Source organism: Capricornis sumatraensis, chromosome 18, assembly GCF_032405125.1.
Source record: "Capricornis sumatraensis isolate serow.1 chromosome 18, serow.2, whole genome shotgun sequence".
In the NCBI taxonomy this organism is placed as follows: domain Eukaryota; kingdom Metazoa; phylum Chordata; class Mammalia; order Artiodactyla; family Bovidae; genus Capricornis; species Capricornis sumatraensis.
The window spans coordinates 77,367,104-77,393,974 of NC_091086.1; the positions used below are offsets into that span (position 1 = coordinate 77,367,104).

The 26,871-nt window shown below is 61.6% G+C and overlaps 1 protein-coding gene across 1 annotated transcript; it reads right to left on the reverse strand.

Moving 5' to 3' along the window:
• Window positions 1-1,015: 1,015 nt before the first annotated feature.
• On the reverse strand, window positions 1,016-16,795 carry SLC6A19 (solute carrier family 6 member 19). Its single transcript, XM_068990606.1, has 12 exons — window positions 16,594-16,795; window positions 9,630-9,770; window positions 8,494-8,631; window positions 7,515-7,696; window positions 7,083-7,193; window positions 6,718-6,830; window positions 4,686-4,814; window positions 4,428-4,584; window positions 2,733-2,937; window positions 2,418-2,577; window positions 1,364-1,526; window positions 1,016-1,219 (listed from the first exon to the last, which is right to left on the reverse strand). Exons 1-12 carry the CDS (start codon window positions 16,793-16,795, stop codon window positions 1,016-1,018), a joined length of 1,905 nt encoding a protein of 634 aa, XP_068846707.1.
• Between the last annotated feature and the right edge of the window lie 10,076 nt (window positions 16,796-26,871).

A 26,871-nucleotide genomic window follows, 5' to 3' on the forward strand; every position in this document is an offset into this window, starting at 1 on the left:
TCCTACAACCCGTCTTTTCAACATCTGGCTAAATATTCATGCAGTTAATGTCCTCTCAAGTGTGAGGGGGCGTCTGCCTTAAGTCACCCAAGCTGAGTTTTGTTTAACTGCTCACCTATTGCTGGCAGCCAGATGCAGGGATTAAGCAGATCAGCCTTCACGACACCCGGGTGTGGCCAAGACTCTGTCGGACCGGTGGGGCCCCGACGGGCTGGCCAAGTTCTGTCAAGCTCACTGGCCTCTTCTGGACGGGCCTGAGAAGGCTGCTCCTGGTCACGGGGTGAAAGCCCCGACCTCACCGCAAGAATCCCAAGGTCGGAGGGGACCTCGAGAGGAAAGCGCAGAGGCGCCAAGACTGGGTCCCAGGGGCCGAGATGAGTGGGACGTGCGCAGCAGGCCCCACCCCCGTGGCGGCTGACTCTCTGGGAGTGGGGTGGAGGTGGACCACCCATCAGCTCCCCAGGCCCTACTGGCAGTCATGTGTGCTGCAAGGCAACAAGTGTGTGTGCAAGCAAAGCCACAGGCATGCATGCACACACGTGTGCACACACTGCTGTGCACACACACATAAGCATGAGCACACACGCACAATACATAGATGCATGCACGCTGGAACACACATGTGCAAATATACTCACATGCTGGCTCATGTATATACCTGCCCACACATGCTTACATGCACACACACACCCATGTGCACACACAGGTGTGTAACCACACCAGGAGGATGTCCCTTGTTATGCACACATGCTTACACACACCCACTTGCACATGTATGTACACACACACGCACACACACATGCAGGGACATGCCCACACACGGTAGATACACTCTCACACTTGCACATGCACGGTGCACACATATGCACACGGGCACACTCACATGAGCAACAGACACCCCCCCACGTGTACACACTCCCACACATGCACCCTCATGTAACACACACGTGCACACCCATGCAGCCTACTTCCTCCTCGGACACCACCCCCCCCCCACCCCCGCCGGCTGGGCTGCCTAGGACCACAGGCCACCGTTCACTGAGGCCGAGGACGGCGAGCCGACGAGTGCCCGCTGGTCCCCTGGCCTCTGGAGGTGGCTCCTGATGAGCTTGTAGATGGCGAAGCCGGGGATGACCAGGCAGGGGACCCCAGCAACAAGGACCACCACGGCGTACACCCAGCCTGGGTACTTGATTTCCTTGGATTTGGGAAATTCCTCCTGGAGAGAGAGTGGCCTCGGGTGAGCAAACCAGGCAGCCGTGGTCTCACTCGGGGCAGCGTGCCCGCCCCTCGTGATTCGCCCCTGCCTCTGAGGGAGGGGGAGCCTGCCCCCACCCTCCCACCCTGGAGGCCCAGGACTCACGTAGGCTGGGTCCCAGACGTTGTACGTCAGCTCCTCCCTGACCTCGATCACGAAGAAGAACAGGAAGATGGCAAGCATCAGCAGGGGGCTCACCACTCGCCACGTGACCTGCCAGAAGATGTTGGGCTTGTGGCCGATCATGAACTCGATGTCCCTGTTGAACCTGGAATCAGAGGCCGAGGGGCCGTTAGTCCCCGGAAGGCAGAGGGCGGCAGCGTCTCCGCTCCTGGGGAGACGGACTCTCCCCTGCGATGCTGCACTCTGACCTCTCACGTCCTCCTTGGCAGACACGCCTTCTCCGGGAAGCCCCGCCATCCCGCGGGGCTACCGCCAGGCTAGACGTGTGGACTCTCGTCAGAGGCCGTGTCCTCCTCGGCCCCAGGCTGACACTGATGTGCAGGGCAGATCAGAGCTGCTGGGGACCGAGGAGGGGGGCTGTCCGGCTCCCTGCCTCAGTCTCCTCGGCAGGGCAGCGCCCCGGCACTCCTGGCGGTGCAGCGCTGGGGTCTTAACAGGGCCCCCTGTATGGGCTTCCGCATTTGATCTTAATTGATTTCACCGATCGTTTATGGAGCGGTGGTGAGTCCAGCTCCTATTAAGAACACTGTGCCAATCTGTGATGCCCTGGATGACTGGCCAAGGGACGGCTGACCCTGCCACACTTGTCTGCCTGTCTTTGCCTGAGCCTCTGTCTGGCAGAGGAGCCCTGCTCAGACCCCTGGGGGCGGGCCCGGCACTGCAGGACACCAGCTCCCCCCCTCCTCCAGGCAGGCTCCTGGGGAAGCCCCATCCACCCACAGCAAACGCCTGTGCACCGCCCTGCTCCTGCCACTCGCCCTGAGGCGGCTGCCCCCTGCTGCCGCCGCCAGCGCCCTTCCCGAGGCCTGGGGGCATCTGGGCGCTGCAGAGGGCGGGGCCTGCACCCCCCTGCGAGCTCCACGGCCGCTCCGTTGCCCTCCAGGCTCAGGCCACCCCCACCCCACGCCGGACAGAAGAGACACCTGCGCGGCCCTGCGCACCCCCTACCATGGGGCTTCCCGCCCCCAGCCCCTACCTGTCCGCGCCGTACACATAGACCACGGAGAACATCTCGAAGAAGGCGATGACGAGCAGGGGGATGGAGCCCGCGTAGCTGTCCAGGAGAGACAGCCAGTACTGGCCGGAGTTCAGTGTGAAAATGAAGGCGATGAGGTACGTCCCCAAGCAGATGAGGCCTGCGGCAGCAGAGGGCGGGGTGCCGTCACGGGCGTCGGCCCCACGCCGGCCGCAGCCTCCGTCTGGCCGCTGCGCCACGGCCCCGCCCACGGCCTCACGGGCCCCGCCCACACCACCCGCAGACCCCGCCCACAGGCCCACAGGCCCCGCCCACCTGTCAGCAGCTCCTTGGGCCACTTCTTGGGGATGACGTTGAGGTCCTGCAGGGGCACGACCACACCCTCCATGTTGCCGAACATGGACGACAGGCCCAGGCAGAAGAGCATGATGAAGAAGAGGATGGACCAGAGGGGCGCCACCGGCATCTTGGTGATGGCCTCGGTGAAGACGATGAAGGCCAGCCCGGTGCCCTCCACGCCCTGCAGGGCGGCAGGCGCGTCAGCCAGAGCCGCCCGAGGTGCCCACGGGCCGGTCTGGCCCTGACCCTGGACGGCTCTGCACCCGCCCGGCCGGCACCCACGCAGTCGTGGCTGACGCGGGCCATTCTGTGGCGGGACCGCAGCTCTTGGCGTTTGGCTCCAGGTGTATTTAAAAGGCTGCACTGGTTACATCGCTGCGAAGTTGACCACACTGTCCAGCGGTGGTCGGGGCCCCGTGCCGCCCAGACAGAAACACTGGGCGGAAGGGCGTGGACCCCCACCCGGCTGCCGGTGGATGCCCCCACCCCGCCCACAGCCGAGGCCATCACACAAACTGACTTCAGCGGGCCCGAGCGAGACCCTGAAACAGACCCCTGGATGTGCGCCCACCGGTGCTCAGAGCGGCCCGCGGGGCAGGCAGCGCCATGAACGTGCTTGTGGGTGCGTAAGGACGGCACTCTGCATGGAGTGGCCCATGCAGGTGAGTGAGGCCTTGGGCACTGGGCCCCTTTCTCGAGGCTCAGGGTTCCCGGGGGTTGAACCTCCGCAGAGTGCCCTGAGCTCGGAGGGGCTGAATGAGGAGCCAGTGGATCCGGCGGGATCCCGCAGGGCCCATGGCCCCGTGACGGCATCTGCACGCATTCCTGGGACACAAGGACTCCGAGGGCCATGGGGAGGTTGCAGGGGGTCGTCGCAGCGCTGTGGGGCCGACATCACCGAGGAGCAGCCCGGGAGGCCTGACACCCTTGTACCCGTGGGAGAGCAGAGGCCCGTCAGCACTGCCCAGGGCTGGGGGCGGGCGTTCCCGGCTGACGGAAGACTACAGGGGTGCAGGAGGCATAAACCGACTAACCCCCCACAAACTGAGCTTCCAGGCGAGAGCTGGCACCTTGAGACGTCGCTTTTTAAAAGGAAGGGGGATTGAGACGTGTGGTCCCTGCGACATTCCCCAGGGAGAGCCGAGTGGGAGGACCCTCTGCTGCCGCCACTCCTGGAAGGATGTGCTGTCCCTGGAGAAGCAGTGCCAGGCCCTCAAAAATGCTCAACACGCCCCCGAAATGGTGTGTGGCTCCCAATGAGAGAGTTGCAAAGCTAAGATCAGTAGATGCGGCCCACGAGCAATCACGGCAGATGTCGCTCGGCCTGGGGGCTGGCACTCGAGCTGGTGTGTGTCAGGGAGGGACTCCCGGGAGCCTGATGGCCACCAGTGACTTCAGAAGGACAGTGACGATAACTCTGACCTTTGTGTAGGAGAAATTACGGTAAAAACAGACCATGGGGTGTTTCTGTGTGTTTGATGTGAGGCCACGGGAGAGGTCAGGCCCACAGAAGGCGCCTCATGGCCTCACATGCGGGGCCCACGGCCCAGGAGATGCTGGGGCCCTAGCGCAGTGCAGGGCAGGATAGCCAGGGTGGGCAGCCGTGTGGCCTAGCTGGACTCCCAGGGGAGGCTCGGTGTCCGCCTGAGGTGCCCGCTGCCCTGGCCCTACCTGCGAGAGGAAGGTGTCCATGTCGCAGGCCTGGAACCTGAGCTCGGCGTAGGCCGCGGGGTCGGAGGCGTTGCAGCGCTGCTGCATCTCAGCGAAGTTCTCCTGCGTCACGTCGCCTTCGGGCAGGTCGAACCCGTTGATAAGCGTCAGGATGTTCCTGGAAAAAGAGCGAGGCTGACACCCGTCCGGGGGGGCTCCTCGGAGGCGGAGGCGGGGACGAGGCCGCTGCGGCTGCCGGGGCGCCCGCGGGCCACTCACGCGCTGAAGCAGTCGTCGTAGCGTTCGGTGGCCCGGAAGCCGATGATGGAGTAGACCACGGTGGCCGCGTACACAGACGTGAAGCCATTAATCACAGACACGATGACCGAGTCCATCTCGCAGTTGTTGCTGTGGATGGAAGCGGTGTCGATGAGCACAGCCCAGGGGGTGCGGTGTCCACACGGCCAGCCCATGTTGGCAAAGGAGGTCAGAGCTGCGTCTTGTGCCAGCCAGACAGGAAAAGCCACTGCTGGGCAGGGAGGGGGGAGGGCTCGCCGAGCACCAGGTGACGGCCCCCACGCCCGCTGCAGCCTGCAGGCCCCTCGGTGCCCCCATGCCCTGGGGACCCTGGAGCTGGGGCTGAAGACCCTGGTGTTCAGGTCCCCGCCCGGCCAGCGTCTGCTCTGGGCTCAGGAGGTGGCTCATCAGCCCTACTCGCGCAGGATGGCCTGGACTTTCCAACCACCAGCCACAGAGGCCACGAAGAGGTGGCCTGGGCCGGGTGCCCCCACCCCAGGCCTGGACGCCTCCCTCCCTTTCCTTACCCCCCCCCGCCCCCACAAATGCTGGCCCCCAACCCACCCCAGGCCTTCATGGCTGAGGACACCCCATCTCCACCTCGACACCTAAAGCCTCCCTCAGCTCGTTGCATGACCCCTGACCTCCCACCCGCCCTCCAGGCGCCTCTGTCAAGAACTCCCCGGGAAACGCAAATCAGACCCCAGTGAGGGCCAGCGCGGGGGACACAGGTTCGATCCCTGGTCTGGGAAGATCCTGCGGGCTGCAGAGCAACCAAGCCTGTGGGCCACAAGAGAAGACACCGTTCGCTGCAGCTGGAGAACATGAGCGTGAAGTCGCTCAGTCGTGTCCGGCTCTTTGCGACCCCGTGGCCTGTAGCCTACCAGGCTCCTCTGTCTGTGGGATTTTCCAGGCAATAGTCCTGGAGTGGATTGCCATTTCCTTCTCCAAGGAATCTTCCCAACCCAGGGATTGAACCCGAGTCTCCCACATCGTAGACAGACGCTTTACCGTCTGCGATCTCAGCCAAAAGGCTCTAACTGGAGAAAGCCGACGCAAAGCAAGGAAGACCCAGGGCAGGCCAAAAAAAAAAAATGCTGCTAAAAAACAAACACGAAGCTCAGTGAGCTGCCACACCCTCCCCTGTGGCCGGAACCCAAGTCTGAGAGTGACAGGCCTGGGCGAGGGCGGGGAGGACCCAGCACTCCCACACACCCTACAGGGGCTGCAGCGGGGAAGCGGCTCCTCAGACGGTTAGACCTGCAGCCGCCACGAGGCCCAAGGCCCCCCCGCCTCAGGGCACACGCGCGGGGGCACAGACAGGTGCTCACAGAGCTGGAGCACAGACGTCTCAGCAGCCAGAGAGCCGGCACAGGCCAGCGAGGCCCGTCTGCAGGCCAAGGACACGCTGGCCCCGGGAGAGAGACGGGCACGCAGGCCAAGGACGCCCCGGCCACGGAGAGAGACGGACACGCAGGCCAAGGACAAGCTGGCCCCGGGAGAGAGACGGACACGCAGGCCAAGGACGCCCCGGCCGCGGGAGAGAGACGGACACGCAGGCCAAGGACGCCCCGGCCTCAGGAGAGAGACGGACACGCAGGCCAAGGACAAGCCAGCCTCAGGAGAGAGACGGACACGCAGGCCAAGGACAAGCTGGCCTCGGGAGAGAGAAGGACACGCAGGCCAAGGACGCCCCGGCCACGGAGAGAGATGGACACGCAGGCCAAGGACAAGCCAGCCTCAGGAGAGAGACGGACACGAAGGCCAAGGACGTCCCGGCCTCGGGAGAGAGACGGACACGCAGGCCAAGGACACCCCGGCCTTGGGAGAGAGACGGACAGGAAGGCCAAGGACGCCCCGGCCACGGGAGAGAGACAGACACGCAGGCCAAGGACAAGCCGGCCTCAGGAGAGAGACGGACACGCAGCTGGTCCGACGGGGAGACCAAGGCTCCGCGCGCCCGGCGCCTGGAGGAGCAGCCCCCGCCCCCGGGGCCCGCGCCCGGCGCACTCACTGGACAGGGTTGTAGCTGGAGAAGGAGATGAGGCCCCCGAAGGCCAGGGAGAAGGAGTAGAACACCTGGGCCCCTGCGTCCAGCCAGGCGGCCGGCTTGGCCAGCTCCGCGACCTGCACAGACAGAGGCCCTCAGCCGCGCACCACGGGGTGGGGGGGCCCAGGCAGGGCGGCCAAGGGGGGGACAGGAGCCGGGAGGCCAGGGGCAGCTGAGGCCACCTAGCAGAGGCCGGAGGGAAAATGACCCTAAGGCCCTCTGCCCTGAGCCACACACGGGCTGGCTCGCACTGCCCTCACAGGCCCAGCCGGTGTCCAGGGACCAGCAGGGTCGCGGAGCCCAGGGGCGGGCAGGCAGCCTAGACTCACGTTGGGCGTGAAGAGGAAGACGATGCCGCTGGTGGCTCCCTTCAGCGTCAGGCCCCGGATGAGAAAGATGGTCAGGACGACGTAGGGCAGCGTGGACGTGATGTACACGGCCTGGGGGAGGCGGCAGCTGTGGGCTGGGGGCCCACCGCGAGGAGGAGGGCTGAGCCCGGGACCACGCCCCCTCCTCCCACACCCTGGGCCCCACCTCCCCCTCTGGTCTCCGTGTCCTCTCGTGACCACGGTCACCGTTCAGCTCCCGCCACCCAGACGGGCGCCACAGTCGCTCCCGCCTGCGGCTTCTGAAGCGTGTGTTTGGGACTGTCTGGTCCAGCACTGAGTCTGGGGCGCTGCCCAGACAGGTGGCGGGCAGGGCCGGACCCTCAGAGCTGCTAAAGGGCCCCCCGGTCCCCTGCAGCGCCCACAGCCCCGCACCTTCCCGGTGGTCTCGATGCCCCGGATGGTGCAGACGTAGAGCACGCTCCAGGCACACGTCAGGGCCAGCAGGATCCACCACTGCACGGAGCCCGAGTCATCGATGGAGGTGGAGATGTTGAGGGTCTCGCGGTACCAGAAGTAGTCCACGGAGGAGCTGCGGGCACACTCCTCCACGTAACCTGGCACAGCACCACACCAGTGAGGGCCACGGAGAGCGTGGGCCCAGGACGCTGACAGATGCCAGGACGCACTGCACACGTGCACACGTGTGTGCACACCCACAAGGACACATGCAGCAGACAGCATCACAATGTACTTACACATGTGTGCACACCCACACTCAGCAGACAGCACGCACCACATACACGTGTGTGCATACCCACAGAGACACACCCTACAGCATGCACAACACACTTGTACATGTGCACACACATGCACACTTCCGTGAACGTGTGTGCACATGAACATGCTTGCAGACACACATAAGCATGCACACACCAAACAGACTTGCACGTACATTCACGTGCAGACCCGTGCACACACTCGTGCACACAGGGAGCGTGTGCACCGGGCTCTCACTACCCAGGCAGGCACAGACCCAGGGCTTAGCTGGGAGTCAGTGCCCTGGTGATGGCGCTCAGTCATTCAGGAGGTCACCAGTCTTTGGGGGGGGTCTCACGCCAGAGCCCACACTGGGGGGCTCTGTTCAGCCTAGCATCCCAGGGCCCTGGTTGCCCCCCTGGGCTCAGGGACCCCAGTGAGACCCTGCCAAGGTGGGAGCGGTCTAATCCTGGCAGACCCTCCCACCCCACCCTGCCCACACCCCCTGCAGGGCCCTGGGTGCAGCAGGGAGGCCATGCCCCTTTCTAGGGATCGCGTTTTTGCTAAACTTGGGTGACAACCACGTGGATGTTAGAGATTCAGGGGTTGCTGCTCACGGGCCAGCTCCGCCCCCACCAGCCCGCCGAGGGCTCACCTGTCTGGTTGGCATTGAGTGGGCACTGGCTCCAAGGCAGGGGTTCCTGGAAGGAGTTGAAGAAGTACCACATGACCCAGGCGATGATGGTGTTGTAGTAGAGGCCCACCATGAAGGACACGAACATGGACGCGATGCCTGGGGGGAGAGAGGACGCCAGTGCAGGGGCGGGGGTCACTGCTGGGGTGGGGGTCACTGCTGGGATGGGGGTCACTGCTGAAGTGGGGTTCACTGCTAGGGTGAGGGCAATGCTGGAGTGTGGGTCACTGTTGAGGCGGGGGGTCACTTCTAGGATGGGGGGTCACCGTTGAGGCGGGGGGTCACTGCTGGGGTGGGGGTCACTGCTGTGGCGGGGGTCACTGCTGGGGCGGGGGTCACTGCTGGGGTGAGGGCAATGCTGGAGTGTGGGTCACTGTTGAGGCGGGGGGTCACTTCTAGGATGGGGGGTCACCGTTGAGGTGGGGGGTCACTGCTGGGGTGGGGGTCACTGCTGGGGTGGGGGTCACTGCTGAAGTGGGGTTCACTGCTAGGGTGAGGGCAATGCTGGAGTGTGGGTCACTGCTAGAGGCAGAGGTCACTTCTAGGATGGGGGTCACTGCGGGAGGGGGGTCACTGCTGGGTAGGGCATCTTGGCTGGGATGGGGGCTTTGCTGGAGTATGAGGGTGCCAGGGTGGGGATAACAGCTAGGCTGTGCAGTCATTGCTGGGGTAGGGGATCACTGCTGGGATGGGGGTGCTGGTCGCTGGAAGGGGGTCACTGTGGAATGAAGGGTCAGTGCTGGAGTGAAGGCAATCTCTGGGGGGCCCTCCTGGCCCACTGAGTGTGAGTGAACAAGAGTCCCGAACCTCAGGAAGGCGCCCTCCTAGTCCCTGCTCTGGGCAGGAAGTGGGGGGCTCTGCTCTCCCCCTGTATCTGCCCTGCTGGGCCCTGTGTTCCCCGGGGACCCAGGACAGCCTCTCCAGCCCACACCCCCCCCCCCCCCCCCCCGCCCAAGAGAGTCTGCGGAAGGGGTGGCAACAGCCTCAGGGTGGGAGCTGTGGAGCCCGAGGCCGTGTCCTCCCTGAAAGGTGAAGGGAAGAGGGGGCAGCGTGTGCTGCCAGCCCGGACCCCAGGCTGAGCCTGGGCACGGACGCACCTAAGCCCTTGAGGGCCGGGTGGATGGCGCTCCAGACGCCCACGCTGCCCTTGCGCAGCCGCTGCCCGATAGCGAACTCCAGGTACAGCAGCGGGATCCCCTCCAGGACCAGCAGGATGAGGAACGGAATCATAAATGCTCCTGCGGGCGCGTGGGGGCGTGGTCAGGGCGGTCACGTGACTAAGGACGCCGCCCTTGACCACGCCCTTCACGGTCATCGAGTCGTTTGGGGGGGGCCTTGCGCCTTCTCCTCGAGGTGGCCGGCTCCTCCGCGGTCCCCACAGGACGCTGCCTGCCCCCCAGTCCCTGGAGCGCTAGGATGGCGTCTGTGTGTGGGAGGAGGCCAGGGAGGGGCACGCGCCGGGTGATGAGCCCCGTGGGGGTGTGGGCCCTGGCATCCTCACTCGAAGGTGAGGAAGGGGTAAAGGCCAGGAGCTCAGAAGCCGGCCCAGACCCCGTGCAGAAAGGGGTCTGCATCTGAGCCCTGGGGACCCTGCTCTGGGCCAGGGAGCAGCTGGACCTGGGGTCTGTGTCTGCCCTCGCTGATGGGTCCCAGGGCCTGGCCCGGCCCCGAGCAGGGGCCCCATGAACACCTGCCTTCATGGTGCACGTGGGCCCACCATCCCAGACCCCTGAAGGGGTGAGCCCCCTCCTGCTGCTCCATCCTCCGCCCCGGCCCGTGGTTTTACCAGCCGCCCGGGCGCCTCCCCCTGACCCGGGCTCTGGGGGAACCACGGGGAAGGCAGCCTGTCCAGTGCACCCGGCCTGGCCCGGTGCGAGCCGGGTGCAGTGCTGCCGCCGTTACCAAAGGTCGCCAGCTCTAGTCTGCAGGCAGCTCGGGAGCTGAAACTGCCCGAAAAGGATTGGAAACACTTGCTTCAGGGCTTAAGAGTGGATTCAGGTCCAGTCTGAGAGGGCCTCGTGGTCGGGCTCCCTGGTTACCGGGACCGCCAGCACTGGCCTGGGACACCCACCCTGAGGTCCCCCTCTCTGTTCTGGGGTCCCATGTGGCCTGCCATGGGCTAAGGTCACCCCCTCTGTCCCGGGGTCTGGCGCAGCCTGCCAAGGAGTGAGGTCCCCACTCTGTCCTGGGGTCCCACGTGGCCTGCCGCAGGCTGGGGTCCCCCCCTCTGTCCCGGGGTCCCATGTGGCCTGCCATGGGCTAAGGTCACTCCCTCTGTCCCAGGGTCTGGCGCAGCCTGCCAAGGAGTGAGGTCCCCACTCTGTCCTGGGGTCCCACGTGGCCTGCCGCAGGCTGGGGTCCCCCCCTCTGTCCCGGGGTCCCACGTGGCCTGCCACGGGCTAAGGTCACCCCATCTGTCCCGGGGTCTGACGCAGCCTGCCGAGGAGTGAGGTCCCCTGCTCTATCCCAGGGTCCCACATGGCCTGCTGCAGGCTGAGGTCACCCCTCTGTCCTGGGGTCCTGCATGGCCTGCCACAGTCTGAGGTCCCCCCTCTGTCCCAGGGTCCTGTGTGGCCTGCCGAGGAGTGAGGTCCCCCTCTGTCCCGGAGTCCCACGTGGCCTGCCGTGGGCTGAGGTCCCCCCTCTGTCCCGGGGTCCGGCGCAGCCTGCCGAGGAGTGAGGTCTCCCGCTCTGTCCTGGGGTCTGGCGTGGCCTGCCGCAGGCTGAGGTCCCCCCTCTGTCCCGGGGTCCCGCATGGCCTGCCGAGGAGTGAGGTCTCCCCCTCTGTCCTGGGGTCCCGTGTGGCCTGCCGCAGGCTGAGGTCCCCCCTCTGTCCTGGGGTCCCATGTGGCCTGCCGAGGAGTGAGGTCCCCCACTGTCCCGGGGTCCCGCATGGCCTGCCGAGGAGTGAGGTCTCCCGCTCTGTCCTGGGGTCTGGCGTGGCCTGCCGCAGGCTGAGATCCCCCCTCTGTCCTGGGGTCCCGTGTGGCCTGCTGCAGGCTGAGGTCCCCCCTCTGTCCTGGGGTCCCGTGTGGCCTGCCGCAGTCTGAGGTCCCCCCTCTGTCCCGGGGTCCCGCATGGCCTGCCGAGGAGTGAGGTCTCCCGCTCTGTCCTGGGGTCTGGCGTGGCGTGCCGCAGGCTGAGATCCCCCCTCTGTCCTGGGGTCCCGTGTGGCCTGCCGCAGGCTGAGGTCCCCCCTCTGTCCTGGGGTCCCGTGTGGCCTGCTGCAGGCTGAGGTCCCCCCTCTGTCCTGGGGTCCCGTGTGGCCTGCCGCAGTCTGAGGTCCCCCCTCTGTCCCGGGGTCCGGCGCAGCCTGCCGAGGAGTGAGGTCTCCCGCTCTGTCCTGGGGTCTGGCGTGGCCTGCCGCAGGCTGAGGTCTCCCCTCACCGCGGTTCGTGCAGCCCCGTCTCCCTGCCCTCCTCTGCGCACCTCCCCTCGTCCTCCCCGCCCCACCTCCGCCTCCCGACACACACGTTCTCTGCGCCCCTCAAGCGGCTCGGCGCCTTCCCTTGTGCCTGCTTCTCTCCCGGATGCCGGCGGGGCTGCAGCCTTCCCACACTGGCCTCCCGGGCAGTGTGGGTGTCAGACCTGAGCTCGAGGCCCCCACTGGCGTGGCCCTGTGTATACATGTGTGTGCATGTGTGTGCCTCGATGTGTACGTGCGTGTGCCATCCGCACACGTGTGTGTGTCCATGTGTATGTGAATGAGTGTGTATGTGAGCACGTGGGTGCCTCCACATGTATCCAGACACTTGGTGTAACTGTGACATGTGTGTACGAGTATGCATGCGTGTCCTTGTGTATGTATGGCGTGCATGGATGTGCACATGTAAGAGTGAGTGTGTGTGTAGGTGTGTTTGAGTGTGTCCATGTGTACTCTTGTGCCTGAGCGTGTGTGTGCGTGTGTGTGTGGAAGGGGACCTGGAGCACGTGGTTGGGGGCTCCCAGCCTCTGCGCCCAGCTCCCCGCTTGCCTCCTGGGCTAATCCCTCGGCCTTTTCTCTCTCTCCTCCTCCACCTGCCTCCCGGGTGCCCTCCCGCTGAGGGCCCGGGCCCCAGGGCCAGCGGCACTTTCTCCCACTCGTGGACCACCCTCGGTCCCCATGCCAGGAAGCTGCAGGGCCACTGGCCGCATGCCTGGCCCCCCGACCTGGGGCTCCGGGCGTAAGCTTCTTCCACGGCTGGTGCTGTGTGGAGCGGGGGGTGGTGTGCCGAGGGTCAGGGGGCAAGGGTGTGGGCTGGGACGCAAGGAAAGGCACCAGGAAGGGGCGCCCCCAGGCTGGACCCCTCGACAGAGGAGAGCCAGCAGCCTGGGGCCTGGGGCTCCGCCAGCTGCGGGCTCAGCGCCCGTCCGTCTGTCTGTGGAGGTAAAGGTGAAGTGACACTTGCCTCTCTGAGGTTCTCAGGAGCTGGATTTGAAAACCTGTGGGGCAAAACCACCAGGAAGAAAACAAGCTCCCCATCCCATCCCTTCCTCTCATGATGCCACTTTTACCCCTGGACTCCCTGCCCTTCCACTACCGTTGGGAAACTCCTATTCATCCTTGAAAACCCCACTCAGACAGCCTCTCCTCCAGGAAGCCTCCCCTGCTCCCCGTGGTCCTGGCACCTACACCAGCCCCCCCAGCCACCCCCACAAGCTCCTCCAGGACCGGAGGCTCTCAGCTTCTACAGAGGCGGGGAGGGTGGGGCCAGGGCACGCCCACCGCAGCCCCCAGAGGTGGCGGGGCCCAGTGAGCCCTCCATCCCCACGTGGTGGGGCCCGCCTGGCGGGCACCCCCGGCCCTGGCAGCAGCGACTGGAGGCCCCTTGCGCTCCTCTTGGCTCCCTTTGTGGGTTGGGTCTTCTGTCCGTGGACTGACCCCTCTGCTTCGGGGCTGGGCATGGGGGTGTCAAGCGGAGGGGCAGGGCGGCCTGCAGGTCTCAGGGAGCAGGAAAGACACGAGCGCCCAGCACCCGGCGGCGCCAAAGGTCCCGGGAGGCAAGAGTGGGAGCCGCCAGCCCCGGGGAGGGACGCACGTGCAGAGAGACGCGGGGGAGGCAGGGTGGGCACGCCCCGCAGGGAGCAGGGGTTCCAGGGACTCAGGAAGCGAGCTGGAGGAGGGGAGCGGGGCGAGGGCCTCGAGAACCCCCGGGCGCAGGTCGAGCCCACAGGGCACAGGGTCAGGTGCGGCACCTCTCTGCCCCGGGGTCTCCCAGGAGCGCCCGGCTTTTGTGGCCACAGACCCTCAGCCGCTTCCAGGAGGGAAGCCCAGTGGAAACGGAGGCTGCTGCCGCCCCTCCCCCTGCCCCGCGGCATCCAGAGTGGACAGGAGCCGAGGGGGCCTTGCTCCCATGGGCGGGCTCCCGGGGACACTGCCCGCTTCCCCAGACACTCTGGAGGGCCGCGGGTCCCTCTTCCACTTCCCCGAAGCGCAGGGGAAGGCTGCCGCCTGCCCTCGCCCGTGGCCTCCCCGGCACCCCCGCCCCACTGCCCTTGGTCAGGAATCAGGGCCGCTAGGCTGTGGAGCCGGCCCTGGGGGGCAGGGGGCAAAGCCGCGTGGCAGGTCCTGCCTCCCCTGGTTCTCCCTGCTGGCTGCTGGGGCCCGGTCCTTGCAGGTCTCTGGGGGCCCAGCCGGCCTCCAGGTGACAGGCACCAGGTTCCCCCTCACCAGGGGACTCCAGAGCCTGTGGCGCTGCTCTGAGGGCATGGAGGTGGAGAGGAGGCCCGAGCCTGGCCCAGCGTCTAGAGTCACGACCCCTGGGCCCTGTGCTTCCGAGGGCCCTGCTCGGCGGGGTCCCCAGGGTGGCGCCCAGCCTGTGTGCACCTGCAGGCTCGCTGGATGGTCAGAGGGGCGCCATGCTGGGGAGGACAGAGCCGGGCGGGGAGTGGAGGCGCCCCCGGGTGGCACCCCTCCTGGCGCTCGGGAGGGCAGGGTGGGGCTCAGGGGACAGAGAGCTGAGCCAGCAGCTGGCCTGCAGACCCCAGCCTTGTGGTCAGAAGGGCAGACCGCAGTGTGCACAATGTCCGCCTGCTGACTGGACTCACAAGCGAGTGTGCAGAACCCAGCACGACGGCCCGACGGGGCGCTCACCCAGGGACACGGGAAGGAAGGCGCGTGCAGGCCTGGAGTGGGGCCCAGCGAGGGGCACAGAGGACGAGGAGGACATCCCTGGTCCGTGGGGGGCCGGGTGCGGGAGCCATGGGAGGGCCCCACCTCCCTGAGCCCAGGGAGGCAGCAGCCGGCCCTCCTCAAACCCAAGCGAGCTGAAACCTACCCTCTGTCCCGCCCCCAGGCCCATCCACGTCCGCCTCCGCCTCCGGGAGCAAACCTGCCTTTAGGGGCCCGCTCCTTCAGCCGCACAGGCCCCGCCGCCTGCCCGGTGCAGACCCTTGGGGAGCGCAGATCCCATTGGAGCGCGGGAGGGCGGCCGGCCTGCGGGCGGCGGGCGGCGGGCACAGCGCTTGCTCACCGGGCTCCCACCCCATAGTCGGGGTCACGCAACGTGCACACAGCTGCTCACAGCTACACTCACAGCAAACGCCACAAACGCCGCTGACGGTCAAGCCTAAACTGTGGGTCTTCACTGCGGCTCTCTCTCCTTTTCTGTATAGACTTTTTCCCCCCATAATATAAAGTTAAAAATAAAGCAAAAGATCATTTACTTTTTGAATTACCCAAAACTCCTGGAAATAACTGGAGACGAACTAAGCGTTTGCCAAATCAGAATGGATGGGCAGGTGTGGGAGGCCCCCTAGGACCCTTGCAGGCGGGTTCCTCAAGCCACACAGCTGCTCCCCGCTCCACAGCTGGGGCTTCGGGAATGGGAGTGTCACCCTGACGAGTCAGCAGCCACCCCCGCCTTGGCCTCAGGGATGGTCTCCTGGGCGTGGAGGGTGGGCCACTGGGCTCCCAGCCCACAGGGTGGCCCAGAGGACAGTGGACGGGCCTCCTGAGGGATGGGGGTGAGGGGGCGGGGTCCTGACCCATGGCGGGGCTGTGGTGTCCCCCTCCCCCAAGTTTGGGGGCAGTATCCAGCCCGCAGCGTCCTCCCAGCTGCCCCCGGGCTCCCAGTCAGGGTGCACCCGGCCTCCTGGGGGTCTGAGCTCATGGTGTCTGCTCCGGTCAACCCTGGGAAGACCCCTAAGCTGCTTCTAGCATGTTCCCCCCGGGAGTCCCTCCCCAGCTCTGGGGTCAAGCCCCCTCTTCTCAGGGGCCAGCGATGGGCCTTCACCCACCAGCGGGGTCAACCCGGAGCGGCTGCCAAGTCCCATGAGCAGCGGAGCAGCCAGGCCCTCCTCCTGGTGCCCCAGGCAGGGGCCCTTCCCCAGGACAGCCCCCGGGGAGTTGTGACAGCAAGTTGCCGAGGAAGGGCCAGCGGCCTCCCTGAGGGACCCCTGGGCACAGGCTGTGACTCAGGCTGGGGCCCCGACCTCCTGGGCTCGGCGGGCCCCAGCCCCAGAGGTGACAGCCTCAGCCCAGGAAGCGCCAGCTGGCCCAGAGATTCCAATGACACACCCTCCCTGCCAGGCGGCTGAGCCCTTGGCGATTCAGGGGGGCCACCAGTGGTACCCAGGACAGCCCCTTCCACCTGCTTCTCCGGAGGACACGCGCATCACAGAGCCACAGGGGGCCCGCAGTTTCTCCATTTGAGAACTGACTTGTGCTGCCCAAGGCAGGGGTCAAGAGCCCCCAGAGCCAGGAGCATCCCCAGGCCTCCTCCCTGCGTCCAGCTCCCTGGGCCGGCGTGGGGCCATAGGGGGCCATGGTGTGACCTCTGTCCCTGCAGCCCCCACACACCCGGAAGGTAGGTGGAGGGAACGGGGCCATGGGGACCCAGGTCCAGAGCCTGCCCAGGTCAGAGCAGGTCCGGGGTCAAGGCAGGGCTCCTGGGTCCTGGAGGGCCTGGCCTATCCCACCCCACAAGACCCGGGACGCGCGGGGCCCAGGCACCGGGGCCCAGGAGGCCACAGAGGATGTCCCTGCCGGCCCGTGCTCTGGGCGGGGCCCCCATCCCCGGGGGGGCCGCGGCCGCGGGGTCGTCCTGCCCGCCCGCCGCCCGCCGCCCGCCGCCTGCCTACCGCCGCCGTGGCTCTGGCACAGGTAAGGGAAGCGCCACACGTTGCCCAGGCCCACACAGAAGCCCACGCAGGTCAGCATGTACTGGGCCTTGTTGTCCCACTTGGGCCGCGAGCTGCTCTCCTCCTGCTCGATGCGCTCCAGCTCGCCCAGCGACGGGATCCGGGCCTCCAGGCCAGGGTTGGGCAGCGCCAGCCTCACCATGGTGGTCCGGGCGGGTCCGCGAGCTCAGCGAGTGGCCACCGGCCAGAGCCCCGGGGCTTTATAGGAAACCTTTGGCACCTCACCCCAGCACCTGGGCTGAAAGGAAGCGTCAGCAGATCCCAAGGGCGAGGCTGCCAGACTGTTAATGCCTTATCTGCAGAGGCGCCTGGACCCTCCACTGGCGGGGCGGCCGTCAGCTCCGCCCCTGTGCAAACGGGACCCATTGGCTCAGCTGAGCCTGCCCCCACCGCTCCCTGCCCGCACCAAGCCCTCGGGGGGCAGAGACGCCCGACAGTAAGACGCTGCCTGGCTCTGCAGGACGTCGGAGGCTGCCCACCACACCTCCCCTCGTGGCGTGCACACCGGATGCTCCGGGGCAGAGGCCCCCGACGGTCAGACGGCAGACGCTGCCTGGCCCCTCTGGGCTCTGAGCCGCTCCTCAGGGAGCGTGGCTTCAGCTGGGGGTCCTCCAGGAGGGGCCCTCGTCCCTGTGGGGTCCCCCCCGGGGGCTCAGAGCCATCGCCCTGACATCTCCCGTCCCCCATCCTCCAGGAGGTGGGGCTTCTGTCCCTTCACTAGGAGCCTGAGCTGGACACTGGATCAGGCCGGGAGGCTCGGGGGCCATCTGCGCGTCCAGAGAGCTGGGTGACCCTCTCGGGTGGCCATGGGGGTCGTGGGAAGGTGGCCCCACCTAGCCTCCCAGCTGGGGCCACAAGAGGAGGCCCCACGGGGGCTCCATCAAAGCCAGCCCTGGGCCAGCCCTGCTGCCTACCCCCACGCCACTTCATGGATCACACTGACATTCCCGGAATAGCTCATCCAGGGAGGGCGGGTGGGGGTCACGGGAAGGGGGGTCAGGACCCTGACCTTTGCCCCCAGGATGGGGGAGGCGAGTCTGAGGAGCGTGGAGGCCTGAAGAAAGAGACCAGATACGCTCCCAGGGACATCTGGTTCCTGCGACAGACGCAGACTGCAGGGCTGGGCCGGCGGGGGAAACAGAGAGAGAGATAGTGAGAGAGAGACAGAGAGAGACAGAGACAGAGATGGAGGGAGAGACAGACAGACACCCAGAGGCAGAGAGGGAGAGAGACGCGCAGATGGGGACAGGGTCAGAGCCGCTGGCAGAAGGCAGGGTGCAGGGCCCCACGCTCCAGGCACTGGAGCCTCCACCAGCTCCTGAGACTCGAAGGCCGAGGGCCTCTGGGCCCGCTCACCTCGCCCCCCTGCAGCCGAGGCGCCTCCTGCTTGTCCCGGAGCCGGCCCACCCCGAAGCAGGCGCCGGCCCCGGCCCACGCCCCCGACGGCGCCCCGGGGTCAGGACTCCGGGCTCGGTCCTTCGGCTCCCGGCTTGCGTCCTCCGGCCTGTATCCACTCACCTCTCCTCGGCTCCTCACTCACGTTTGCCCCAACGATTTTTATCACAAAACAAACACGCGTTCGATAAGGAAAGCCAGAGGCTTCACGCCAGGAGCTTCTCCTTATTCTGCAGTTTCCTGAGCGTGAGTGATACAGACTCACCCGTGACGTGGAAACGTGCATGATTTTCACTTAACATTCTGTCTTGAGAGTGTTCCTTTCATTAAATTAAACATTTTTAAGCTTAAAATTAGATTTATTTCACTGTTTGTGCTTTGTGAAATTTTCCTTTCAAACACTGCTTCTGATAGGGAGCGTCCCACGTGCCCTGTCTGCTGTGCCCACTGCTGCCGAAGCGTCCCCCGACACGGCGCGTCTGCCGTCTGCAGCCTGTCCTCTTGTAGCTGCTGCTGAGGTGTGCCCATGAACAGGCCCAACCCCCGGGCCAGGAGCCACAGCTACCGGAGCCCCCGCCCCTTAGACTCCGCGCTCCTCAGCAGGAGACGCCCGCGAGGAGGACACACCAGCGCCGGAGCGAGGCCCATGGCCGGCCTCGGGGACCCAGAGCAGCCAGTAATAAATAAACACATTATTCAAAAAGAGAGCGAGCACCCCACTCCCAGAGGCCCTGCCCCGCCCCAGCACCGTCTGTGTGTCCGTCCCCCTGTTGCTCTGACGGCACAGCTGGGTCTGTCTGCTCCCAGGCTCAGCGATGCCCCTGGGCCTTCGCACCATCGCCCAGCCGTCTCCCAGCAGGAAGGGCCTGTTCTGTCCACTCATCCACCTTCCCACTGCAGGACAGCCCCGAAGCCCCTGCCCACCTCCTGGTGCCCTCGGGGAGGTACTCGCAGCTGGACGGCACCTCCCGGGCGCCACGGGGCCCGGCCGCAGAAGATGCTGGCAGATTGCGTTCAAGGGGACCAAGCCCTAACCTCCCAGCCAGCTGGGAATGCTCCGCACACACAGCTACCGCTGGCCTTTGTGCCCTTGGCCACGGGGGCCCTGTTGGCCCAAAGCGCGTGCTGGCTTTGACCTGTGACACCGCCGTCCTCCCGTGAAGCCCGTCCAGGGTGCTGGCCCCCCCTCTGCCCTCCAGGACGCGGCCCTGCTCTCTGGGTCCCGGGGCCCCCCGAGCTTCTTCCCTCACACTCAGGGCGCCGGGGACGAGAAGCCCTGTCTACCGTGTTGCCCCACCTGCCCACCCCCATTCGGGGTGCTGGCCCCCCTCTGCCTCCAGGACGCGGCCCTGCTCTCTGGGTCCCGGGACTCCATGAGCCTCTTCCCTCGCACTCGGGGCACTGAGGATGAAAGCCCTGCCTACCGTGCTGCCCCACCTGCCCGCCTTTAAAGGACCTTTGCCCCTCAAGTTCGTGAAGACATCCTCATGTTTAGTCCGGGAGCGTTCAGGTTGTTAAGTCAGTAACCCTCTCGGAGTTGTCAAGTGTTGCCTAAGGCAGACTTCAATCGGCCAGGAGTCCTTCCTGGGGGAGGGGGTGGCTGGGCACCGTTGCTCAAGGAAAGAAAGAAAGTGAAGTCCCTCAGTCATGCCCGACTCTTTGTGACCCCATGGACAGTAGCCTGCACCAAGCTCCTCTGTCCATGAGAGTTTCAAGGCAAGAGTACTGGAGTGGATTGCCATTTCCTTCACCAGGGGATCTTCCCGGCCCAGGGATCGAACCTGGGTCTCCCGCATCGTAGGCAGAGCTTAACCGTCTGAGCCACCAGCTCAGAGTGCCTGCCTTTCCTGCCTCCTGCAGGGCCGGCTTTGCCACAGGCGTCCACGCCTGCGGTCTCTTTCTCCACTTTCGTTCTGTTCCTTCAGTCTTCGTGTCTGTCTTCTCCAGGACTCACAGCCTTTATCTCTGAAGCATTGTCACAGGTCTCATACCTACTGGCCGTGTTCTTTAAGGACACATACGTTGTGGAGCAAGCTTGTAAGTCTCCACAGAAAAGCTGCTGGAATTGTGATTCAAGTGCATTCTTAACGATACAGGGTTTTTCAGACCGTGAATGCAGCACATCTCTCCATTATGTAGGCTGTTTTCTCTCAATAATGTTTCATAGTTTTTTTTAAATTTTTTTTTATTTTTCAGCTACACCTCATGGCTTACAGGGTCTTTAGTTCCCTTACCCGGCCTTAAACTGCACCCTCAGCAGTGAAAGTGCAGACTCCGAACCACTGGACCACCCCGTTTTATTGTGTGCATGTGTGTGCGTGTGTGCGTGTGTGCGCGTGCGGGCGTGTGTGCATGTGTGCGTGCATGTGTCTGTGCATGCGTGTGTGCGCATGTGTGTGTGCATGCGTGTGTGCGTGTGCATGTGTGTGCATGTGTGCATGTGCGTGCATGTGTGTGCATGTGTGCGTGTGCATGCGTGTGTGCACGTGCGCGTGTGTGCGCGTGTGTGCATGTGCATGTGCGTGTGTGCGCGTGTGTGCATGTGTGCGCGTGCGTGCATGTGTGCATGTGTGCGTGTGTGTGCGCGTGTGTGCGTGCATGTGTGTGTAGGACGTGGAGGTCTTCCGTCACATTTCTTCTTGCATTTGACATTTTTGGACTCTCTTATGAATAATACTGTTCTTAATGTTTATCTTCTCACTGTATATTGCTAACACACATAACAACACAATTCTCCTCTGTCGTCCCCTTCTCCTCCTGCCTTCAAGCTTTCCCAGCAGCAGGGTCTCTTCTAATGAGTTAGCTGTTTGCATCAGGTGGCCCAAGTATTGGAGCTTCAGCATCAGACCTTCCAGTGAATATTCAGGGTTGATTTCCTTTAGGATTAACTGGTTTGATCTCCTTGCTGCCCAAGGGACTCTCAAGAGTCTTCTCCAACACCACAGTTCAAAAGCATCAATTCTTCAGCACTCAGCTTTCTTTGCAGTCCAGCTCTCACATCCATACATGACCACAAGAAAAACCACAGCTTTGACTGGACGGACCTTTGTCAGCAAAGCGACGCCTCTGCTTCTTAACACACCGTCTAGGTTTTCCATGGCTTTCCTTCCAAGGAGCAGGCGTCTTTTAATTTCATGGCTGCAGTCACCATCTGCAGGGATTTTGGAGCCAAGAAATAAAATCTGTTACTGCTTCTACTTGTCCCCTTTCTATTTGCCATGAAATGATGGGACCAGATGCCGTGCTCTTCATTTCTTGAATGTCGAGTTTTAAGCCAGCTTCTCCACTGCCCTCTTTCACTTTCGTCAGTAAGCTCTGTGGTTCCTCTTCACTTCCATTAGAGTGCTATCATCCGCATATCTGAGGTTGCTGGTATTTCTTGCAGCAATCTTGATTCCAGCTTGTGCTTCATCCAGCCTGGCATTTTGCATAATGTACTCTGCATATAAGTTAAATAAGCAGGGTGCCAATATACAGCTTGACGTACTCCTTTCCCAATTTTGAACCAGTCCAGCTGTTCCATGTCTGGTTCTAACTGTTGCTTCTTGTCCTGCATACAGGTTTCTCAGGAGACAGATACAGTGGTCTGGTATTCCCATCTGTTTAGGAATTTTCCACAGTTTGTTGTGATCCACATAGTCAAAGGCTTTATCTTTGCCTTTGACTTTTTAAAAATATAGTTGAAACGGACCAGATGGCTTATTGAAGCATTTATAAGTGGAGTCCATCCTTGATTAATTTTGTTTTTTCTATCAGATTTTATCTCAGTAGGGCTGGCAGCCAGCTTCATATTTTTCTCTGACTCCTGTTAAGAGGTTGCTCCAGACTTCAAACCCTCAGAAAATGAGCCGAGTGGTGCCGCTTCCCTGGGCCGGTGCGGATGGTGGCCCTAGGCTCAGACAGCAGGGCCAGGACAAAAAAGAGCACCGGTCACTCCTGTCCCCCGGCTACCCCGGCTGAGCCCGCCTCCAGGACCGGAGGCGGGTGGGGCCCCACGGCCCGCTGGTGTTCCAGCCAGCCACCTGTGCCTCCCGATGCTCGGTGCTCTGGAACGGCTGGCCACAGGGCCCGAGGTACTGAGTCGCGGCCTCAGGGCCCAGGGACCTCTGATGCTTCTCCAGGCCGTCCCCCACCTCACCCCGGCCCCGGGCTGGAGCCTTGAGCCCCCAGCAGAGCTCCCTGGGTTCGCGCCAGCCTCCCCCTGCCCGCCCCCCTGCCCCAACCTGAGACCCTCTCCCTCTGTGTCCGTGTTTGCTCTGCCTCAGTCTCCTCTCCGGGAAGATGGAGCCAGGTCAGCGCGGGAGAGGGAGGGACAGAGAACGGTCCTGTGCCTGGTGACTGGTGACAGCCGGCACGCTCCCCTGAACCGCCGGAAGGGCCCCGCCCCGCGCCCTGCTCCCCGGCGGCGCGGGACTCGCAGGCGCACCCCGGGCCCAGCCCCGCCGGCCAGAGGCCAGAGTCCCCTGGAGCCCCACTCCCGCCTGCGCCTGCTTGTTTACCGCTGGCTTATCTAGAGAACTGATTGTGACCAGCCTGGGTCTTTGAGGAAATAGCCCCAGATAAGCAGGGAGGACGCAGTGCGGCTCTCCCTTCCTCCTGGTGACAGCCGCCCTCGCAGCCCGGCGGGGAGCAGTCGTGGGCGGGGCCAGGCCCACCCGCTGAGCCCTCCCACCTGCTTTGTGTGGTTGAAAAGAGCAGATGAGGCATTAGCCGAATGCTCTAAAGAAGTCTTGTCAGGTCGATAGTAATACGCGCACATTTATATTTTTATAGCTTGTGATTATTGCAGCGGAAACGTGCAATGTGATTTGGAAAATGCAGGACAATTTCAAGACCAGGGTAAAAAGCATTCATGACGTCACCATCATAGACTGTTTTCAAAGCTAACTTAGCACTTTTCTTCTGATGTGTATGTGTGTACACGTGTGGGTATACACACACAGTAGGTATATTATAATCAGGCTCAGACAGTAAAGAATCTGCCCACAATCTGGGAGACCTGGGTTCAATGCCTGGGTTGGGGAGATCCCCTGGAGGAGGAAATGGCAACCCACTCCAGTATTCTTGCCTGGAGAAACCCCCTTTACACAGGAGCTTGACAGGCTACAGTCCGTGGGGTCGCAGAGAATCAGACCTGACTGAGCAACTGGGCACACGGCACACATACAGTAATCACCGTTTTGTATTTTTCAGTTAGCACACTGGGATCCCACACTGCAAACCCACTCTGCCCAGAAGCCCCCGAGTGCGGACATATGAGAAGGTTTAGTAGACATTTTTCTGCCGTTGGGCAGCTCTGATGCTCCAGCTTTCAGCTATTGTTAATCTCGCTGCAGTAAGCATCTTTGTTCAAGACCACCTCCCCCCATCTTGGAATCCTGGGACAGATTTTTCTAGAAGTGACTTGTCAGCTTGAAGGGTATGAAAATTTCTTTCTGGAAAGACCTCCGCACAGCAGTGTGGGTCTCCCTTGCCTTTGAGGTGCTAGGCATCATTTTAACCTTTGCCAGCTGAATCAGGAGTTGGTGTCTCGCAGGGTCCATTTGTGTGTCTGAGTCCTGGCTGATTAACATTTTTCATGTCTCTTTGCTATTGGACGGTTTTCATTATGCTAAACTAAAACAATAAATAGTCATTTTTTACTCAAGGCAGCAAAGGGTTGCCACTCCAGCTGCAAGAGCAAGGTGAACTTGCTGAGCTGGGGGCAAGTGGGAAGCCAGGGAGAGGACCTTCTTTTTATAGGGAGATGGGGAGGTGGGCGGGGCTTTAACACAAGTAGCCCATTGGAGGAGGCTGGGGCTTCTCATCCCCACAACTTCTCATCCAGTTATCCCGTGTCCGAGGTTAAGGGCAGCAGCCTACCCCAGCCCGAGGCCAGGGGCGGCGGCCGGGACGAGCGACCCCATGTCCAAGGAGCAGTGGCTGAGGGGCGCCCGAGGGTCTAGAGGAACACTTCCATGTTCAAGGTCGGGAGGGGCGGCGGTGAGGAGATACCTCTCATCCAAGGTAAGGAGCAGCTGCGCGTTGCTGGAGCAGCCGTGAAGAGATACCCCACACCCAAGTTAAGAGAAACCCAAGTAAGACGGTAGATGTTGCAGGAGGGCAGACACACTGAAACCATGCTCACGGAAAACTAGTCAATCTAATCACACTAGGAGCACAGCCCTGTCTAACTCAATGAAACTAAGCCATGCTGTGTGGGGCCACCCAAGACGGGCGGGTCATGGTGGAGAGGCCTGACAGAATGTGGTCCACTGGAGAAGGGAACGGCAAGCCACTTCAGTATCCTTGCCTTGAGAACCCCATAAACAGTATGAAAAGGCAAAGAGATAGGACACTGAAAGATGTACTCCCCAGGTCGGTAGGTGCCCAATATGCTACTGGAGATCAGTGGAGAAATAACTCCAGAAAGAAGGAAGGGATGGAGCCAAAGCAAAAACAATACCCAGCTGTGGATGTGACTGGTGATAGAAGCAAGGTCTGATGCTGTAAAGAGCAATACTGCATAGGAACCTGGAATGTCAGGTCCATGAATCAAGGCAAATTGGAAGTGGTCAAACAGGAGATGGCAAGAGGGAACGTGGACATTCTAGGAATCAGCGAACTAAAATGGACTGGAAAGGGTGAATTTAACTCAGATGACCATTATATCTACTACTGCAGGCAGGAATCCCTCAGAAGAAATGGAGTAGCCATCGTGGTCAACAAAAGAGTCCGAAATGCAGTACTTGGATGCAATCTCAAAAATGACAGAATGATCTCTGTTCATCTCCAAGGCAAACCATTCAGTATCACGGTAAACCAAGTCTATGCCCCAACCAGTAACACTGAAGAAGCTGAAGTTAAATGGTTCTATGAAGACCTACAAAACCTTTTAGACCTAACACCCAAAAATGTCCTTTTCATTATAGGGGACTGGAATGCAAACGTAGGAAGTCAAGAAACACCTGGAGTAACAGGCAAATTTGGCCTTGGAATGCGGAATGAAGCAGGGGAAAGGCTAATAGAGTTTTGCCAAGAGAACGCACTGGTCATAGCAAACACCCTCTTCCAACAACACAAGAGAAGACTCTACACATGGACATCACCAGATGGTCAACACCGAAATCAGATTGATTATATTCTTTGCAGCCAAAGATGGAGAAGCTCTATACAGTCAACAAAAACAAGACCAGGAGCTGACTGTGGCTCAGATCATGAACTCCGTATTACCAAATTCAGACTCAAATTGAAGAAAGTAGGGAAAACCACTAGACCATTCAGGTATGACCTAAATCAAATCCCTTATGATTATACAGTGGAAGTGAGAAATAGATTTAAGGTCCTAGATCTGATAGATAGAGTGCCTGATGAACTATGGACTGAGGTTCGTGACATTGTACAGGAGTCAGGGATCAAGACATCCCCGTGGAAAAGAAATGCAAAAAAGCAAAATGGCTGTCTGGGGAGGCCTTACAAATAGCTGTGAAAAGAAGAGAAGTGAAAAGCAAAGGAGAAAAGGAAAGATACAAGCATCTGAATGCAGAGTTCCAAAGAATAGCAAGAAGAGATAAGAAAGCCTTCCTCAGCGATCAATGCAAAGAAATAGAGGAAAACAACAGAATGGAAAAGACTAGAGGTCTCTTCAAGAACATTAGAGATACCAAGGGAGCATTTCATGCAAAGATGGGCTTGATAAAGGACAGAAATGGTATGGACCTAACAGAAGCAGAAGATATTAAGAAGAGGTGGCAAGAATACATGGAAGAACTGTACAAAAAAGATATTCACGACCCAGATAATCACGATGGTGTGATCACTCATCTAGAGCCAGACATCCTGGAATGTGAAGTCAAGTGGGCCTTAGAAAGCATCACTACAAACAAAGCTAGTGGAGGTGATGGAATTCCAGTTGAGCTATTTCAAATCCTGAAAGATGATGCTGTGAAAGTGCTGCACTCAATATGCCAGCAAATTTGGAAAACTCAGCAGTGGCCACAGGACTGGAAAAGGTCAGTTTTCACTCCAACCCCAAAGAAAGGCAATGCCAAAGAATGCTCAAACTACCGCACAATTGCACTCATCTCACACGCTAGTAAAGTAATGCTCAAAATTCTCCAAGCCAGGCTTCAGCAATACTTGAACCGTGAACTCCCTGATGTTCAAGCTGGTTTTAGAAAAGGCAGAGGAACCAGAGATCAGATTGCCAACATCCACTGGATCATGGAAAAAGCAAGAGAGTTCCAGAAAACATCTATTTCTGCTTTATTGACTATGCCAAAGCCTTTGACTGTGTGGATCACAATCAACTGTGGAAAATTCTTCAAGAGATGGGAATACAAGACCACCTGATCTGCCTCTTGAGAAATCTGTATGCAGGTCAGGAAGCAACAGTTAGAACTGGACATGGAACAACAAACTGGTTCCAAATAGGAAAAGGATTATGTCAAGGCTGTATATTGTCACCCTGCTTATTTAACTTCTATGCAGAGTACATCATGAGAAACGCTGGGCTGGAAGAAACACAAGCTGGAATCAAGATTGCCAGGAGAAATATCAATAACCTCAGATATGCAAATGACACCACCCTCATGGCAGAAAGTGAAGAGGAGCTAAAAAGCCTCTTGATGAAAGTGAAAGAGGAGAGTGAAAAAGTTGGCTTAAAGCTCAACATTCAGAAAACGAAGATCATGGCATCTGGTCCCATCACTTCATGGGAAATAGATGGGGAAACAGTGGAAACAGTGTCAGACTTTATTTTTGGGGGGCTCCAAAATCACTGCAGATGGTGACTGCAGCCATGAAATTAAAAGACGCTTACTCCTTGGAAGAAAAGTTATGACC

Bases quoted from the DNA above. Each gene is read 5' to 3' on its own strand.
- SLC6A19 (XM_068990606.1), bottom strand. From the start codon at position 16,795: ATGGTGAGGCTGGCGCTGCCCAACCCTGGCCTGGAGGCCCGGATCCCG. The intron at 9,771-16,593 runs GTAGGCAGGCGG...ACGCGCCCGCAG, and splicing joins GTGCCAGAGCCACGGCGGCG to GAGCATTTATGATTCCGTTC. The intron at 4,815-6,717 runs GTGAGTGCGCCG...TTCCATCCACAG, and splicing joins TCCAGCTACAACCCTGTCCA to CAACAACTGCGAGATGGACT.